At 41.9% G+C, this 5,000-nt stretch overlaps 1 protein-coding gene across 3 annotated transcripts in view; it reads right to left on the bottom strand.

The window, feature by feature from the left end:
• inpp4b (inositol polyphosphate-4-phosphatase type II B) overlaps positions 1 to 5,000 on the bottom strand; it is a 121,084-nt gene that overhangs the window by 62,996 nt on the left and 53,088 nt on the right. For all 3 annotated transcript variants that reach the window (XM_025058211.1, XM_017035536.2, XM_025058212.1), the window contains one exon: positions 4,704 to 4,783. In XM_025058211.1, the coding sequence (XP_024913979.1) occupies positions 4,704 to 4,783 (80 nt within the window). The remainder of the gene's footprint in view (positions 1 to 4,703; positions 4,784 to 5,000) is intronic.

Below are 5,000 nucleotides of genomic sequence, written 5' to 3' on the forward strand. Positions count from 1 at the left end.
GAGTTTGAATATTAATGATTAATGATTGATTTTTGTTGCTAATAAAATCACAAACTCTCCACGCTAACGTTAGCTACAGTATGTAGTCTATGGTTGAAACAAATCATTTTGCCCAGAATTATATTAAAACTGTGTTGTGTTCTCAGCTCTAATTACAATCCGGTTTGCTCCCCTTTCATACTCTTCAGGAAACTCATTCTAAAAAGACTCAAAACAGGAAGTGACTGTTTATCCTGCAGGCCAGACGCAGAACAGCATCAAGGTTTCCCTTGAATCAAAGAACAATCCACGACAGGCAGGAGACAATACAGAGGAGCTGGAGTGAAGCACGGAGCATCTGTGGTTTCCTCACTTCTGAGCGGTCAATGTAGAAAAACAAAGAACAACACACACACACACACAAACACACAGACACAGAGAGAGACGACAAAAACCAATTTCTTCTCTACGTGTGTTAAAACAAATGTCAACCTAGAACTTTGGGAGAAAGTTGGTCAAAGTCATTACAGCTCTGAGACTCACTGAAGAGAACTAATTCGTGCCTCGTGCAGACAAAATAGTTCTCATGTCTCCTCCGCTGAGCAGAGTTGACTTAAATGAACTGACTGTGCTGGGATTAGGGAGAACCGTATTCAAATGAGGCATGTGTCCCTTAGAGGATGTTCTCCTCGTCCACTATCCAAGCTGCTTGGTCGGCAGAACTAATTTGGAGAGTGAGTAATTGGCTCATCCACAGGTCAAGCAGCCCAGGATTAATCATACATGGTAATGAAAATTACTCATCTTTGAAATGTTTTCTCACTGGATGAACCAACAAGCAAACAGCACAAATCACAGCGGCAGTTTCCTCCGTGCGTCTGTCCGCAGGACTTAGCCCTGAAACGCTGACAGACGGAAACATAATCAAGCTACAACCGCAGTGGAGTAGAGACAAGAGCAGCAACAGTCGTCAGGTTAAAACGGATTAAAACTGAAGGAAAATTCTTGGGAGGATTTTTGTATCATTTTTTTTATAAACAGAGTCAAAAATAACTCAGGACAAAATCTCCTTAAATATTCTGTAATTTTCCTTGAATTCCTAGAAGACGCTGTCATCCCACGTCGTCACAAACAAACACGTAATCTATATTGAAATTAAGAGCCAGAGCATATCCAGATGTTGCTGCAACATTCACTGCTGAGGCTTCACTCTCTGTGTTCCAAACAGCTGTTGCATAATTTACTAGTAGATTGAGAATATTGTAAATACCATCTGATAATGCAGCACAAGAATATCCCACAGATCTTTAATCTACCTCTAAATGAGATTTTGCAAAAAACAAATTGGCCGTTGGGATGGTGTTGACATAAAACAGTGTTTCTGTTGGAGAATTTCACATTTATAGAATTCCGGTGAATGTCTTTGGCACCAGGTCACGACCTGTTTTATTGAAGCCTGACATCAGTTCTTTTCAAATATTCTTTCTGGTTTTTCCAATCAAATATGATTATGGATTTTACGTTTACTGTTTAACAAGTGGCCAATTTTTGAGGCTTGAAACATATGATGAAATAAAATGTTAATTACACCTGAGAGGTGAGTTTTAATATGCTTTAATCATCAAAGGTGAACCCTGTTTCTTTGACGTCATTTGTCTTAGGACTTTTCGACTTTAGTGCATACACACTGTTTAGTATAATATTATGAGCGTTTAACAATGACTAAATATTTATCATTTACTAACATTTCTGCAGATGAATTCACACGGAATATACCTTTATGGTTTCTCTGCATAGTTTGGACACAAAGGTTGAGACACAATGATAATAAGTGAAACGTTCACTACAGGATGTGAAAAATGATCAGTCGCTGCTTTACAACAAATAAATATCACACCCACAAAACAGTGTGATGGAATAAAAACCCAACGGTGAGCCTTCAACAGCCGGCGCTGCACCTGCACAACACCTGTACACGTTCATCCAAACACACAGTGGGGGCTGGGAATAAGATCCGTTCTCACTGCAGCTCACGCAGGCGATCATGCAAGAAACAATTACAGCGAGTGACCCAGGATCAGCGTCAGGAAATGAAAAACATAAAAAAAAAAAAATCAAATTGGACGAGTCGCAAAACAACACATTTCCACACACCAATATATGACGGTTCACACTGCAGCACAGACACACTGACGGTTCATACTGCAGCACAGACACACTGACGGCTCATACTGCACCTGCGCACAGACACGCAGCACAGACACACTGACGGCTCATACTGCACCTGCACTGACATTGAAATGACTTGCACATGTTCACAAACATATAAACACATACATGCTGAAGCGGCTCCAACCAATCTACCGTTCATGTCACATGACCTGTTGCCTAAGACATAAATAATCATCTGCAGCTGCAGATAAAATAATTGAATAATAATATAGTTCATGTAAATTAGGGATTGAGCTTTTACCGTATTTTTCTGTACGCTCCGGAGTATAAGTCGCACCAGTGCCCTCTTGCGACTATTAGTGTGAAATTAAAGAACATTTAATTTTTTAGCGGAGCTGGAGTAGCAGATACTGGTACATAAGCCTAGAGTGCCCTCTAGTGGCTGTCAGTGTGAAAATAACAAAAAAATGAAATGATATATTTCAATATATAAGTCAAACCGCAGTATAAGTCGCAGCCAAAGCTTATAGTTCGAAAAATACATTATATATTAGCTTCTAATGTAGCAACAGAGAAAGTTGCCATCAGTAATTGACAGACAGCAGCCGGTCAGAACATCAACACACGCCGCATACATGTGATGTATAGCAAGAGATTATTTAAAAAAAAAAAAAACTGCACATAAACAATCAATAATGCATGCTGGTTTTTAAAATGTTCAGCTCTGCACAGCAGGGGTCGCTAATCAAAGCAATGAACTGTCAGCAGAACAGACTTCCTGCGTCTAACTGAAAAAAATGTACACAATCTATGTTCACGGCTCACGGCAGCAGAGATGCTAATTCACTGGCTTATTTTTAGCGTGCTAGCTTGCCGCCAACAGGTCAACCAGAAAGAGTTCATGCTAACACACTGATGAGATGCTCATTATCAACTGACATTTCAGTAACAACGTGTATGTTGTGAATGTACTGATTTAGAGTGAGTCACCGACTAGCAACGCAACGTAGACTTTTTTTTTTTAATAGAGGACAAATACCAAACTCTAATTGACGACACTAAAGGTTCATTACTTCAGGTCCTCATCAATTTAAACAACTACGACCAGATCCAACAGTGGTTTCAGAAGGTGAGGGCGTGACCCCGTTGGTGGTACAGATATAGTGCACTGGTTTGTGGCTGGATTTCCTTTGGTCAATGAAGAACAGAAGTTTGTAGGAAACAGCGTTTGAAAAGAGGTCAGTAGGGTTTGGAACCAGCAGCTGTAAATGTGTTGACGTTTGAGGACCTGACAGTAATGCTGTCGACAGAAGAGAGGTGCTGCAGAAATGTCCTAGTGGTTGAAGGATCAATCTCGGAGCGGGTGATTTGTGGGTTTAAATCCCGGCCTGGCAGCACTGCTGCTGTGGTGTGGATGAAAAACCAAAAACCAAAAACCAAGAACACATTCTGTGTTCGGGGTGTGTTTCTGTACCAGGAGGAAATAAAACTTCATTTACTGCGGGTTTAGCAAGTGAAAGTGAAACTGAAAAAGTGAACAGCACACCACAAAATGTCACCTTTTGCTTTTAACCAAAGTCAACAGGGGGCAGCTCCAGAGCCCGGGGGAGCAGCGGGTGGGGACGCTGCCATGCTCAGTGCACCTCAGGGGCAACTTGGCACCTGGTGGACTCGAACCTGAAACCTTTTGGACCCAAGTCTGCTTCCTTAACCACCAAGAAACCACTGCCTTATTCTCCCCTTTCTTAAGCAACTGTCAGAAGTGAAGTTTCTGATGTGGTCAACTACTTCCTGACACCCCCAAAAAATTCACGCACTCGGAATTAGAAACTGTAAATAGAATTCATAGTTAGTTACCAAAGTGTGGTGAACCATAAACTGTTATCTAAGTGTGTTAAATAATGGTCTGCTTGACAGGAGTAGGTACCCCTAAAAGGTTTTTTACTATGTAGGTAAATAAAGGATAAGGACTGTTTCTCATCAAGTATGGGAATCAGATGAACTCTGACCTGGGAGTAAAACTTAACCAAAAAAACAACTGCCCAGTACTTGTGAAACTTTCTCAATAAAAGGAGCTGCAGTCCTCATACACTTTGGGACTTAGGTGAGCCAACTCTGCGAAGCTGTTGGTCTCTCTGCTCCCCCTCGCAGTGAGTAAAAAGTACAACGTTGTCAGGTGTGGTTCTTTTCAGGTCATTCTATCTGCGGCAGTTAGATGACAACAGTGGTGACTGAATAATGTAATTTTCGGCACCAACAGAAACATAAACAGATGCTCAGAAGTCACACACAGTTCAGCAGACACCATCACGCTGTGACTTCTACTAACGTAGGATCCAGGAACTTTCTTTTACCTCGACTCTTCTCTAACCAGAACTGAGTTCTCAAACTCTGATCCAAACAACCTTGGCAGCTGCCTCTGCTGCTGCAACATCCAGGTCTCAATCTGATGTTCACGTCAGAGAATTCTGAACTCAAAAGTCTCGGCTTGTGCTTGGCCCGCAGACACTCACAGGGCAGTGACAGGAGCGTGACAGAAACAACGCACTTACCTGAGATTCAAGGTCAGCCTTTCATCCTTAGCCCTCAGCAAATCACCGATTGAAAATGTGACACTTCCCAGGAAATTGTTCTGCAAAACAGAAGAGAGGGATGACAGAAGGCGTTAACAGCAGTCGCAGTATTTCAGTCAACACGCGACAAAGAGCGTGACACTCGGAGATCCTGCTCTTCTCATCTGACTGTTCTACTGAGGTGTTACAACAGAAACGGCGAGACATTATCTTTGACTTTTTAATTCGGCCTTGGTCATTTCTAAAGGGAGAACGTCGACGGTGAGGCGGGAGAAC

This window comes from Cynoglossus semilaevis, chromosome 9, assembly GCF_000523025.1.
Source record: "Cynoglossus semilaevis isolate Cse_v1.0 chromosome 9, Cse_v1.0, whole genome shotgun sequence".
In the NCBI taxonomy this organism is placed as follows: domain Eukaryota; kingdom Metazoa; phylum Chordata; class Actinopteri; order Pleuronectiformes; family Cynoglossidae; genus Cynoglossus; species Cynoglossus semilaevis.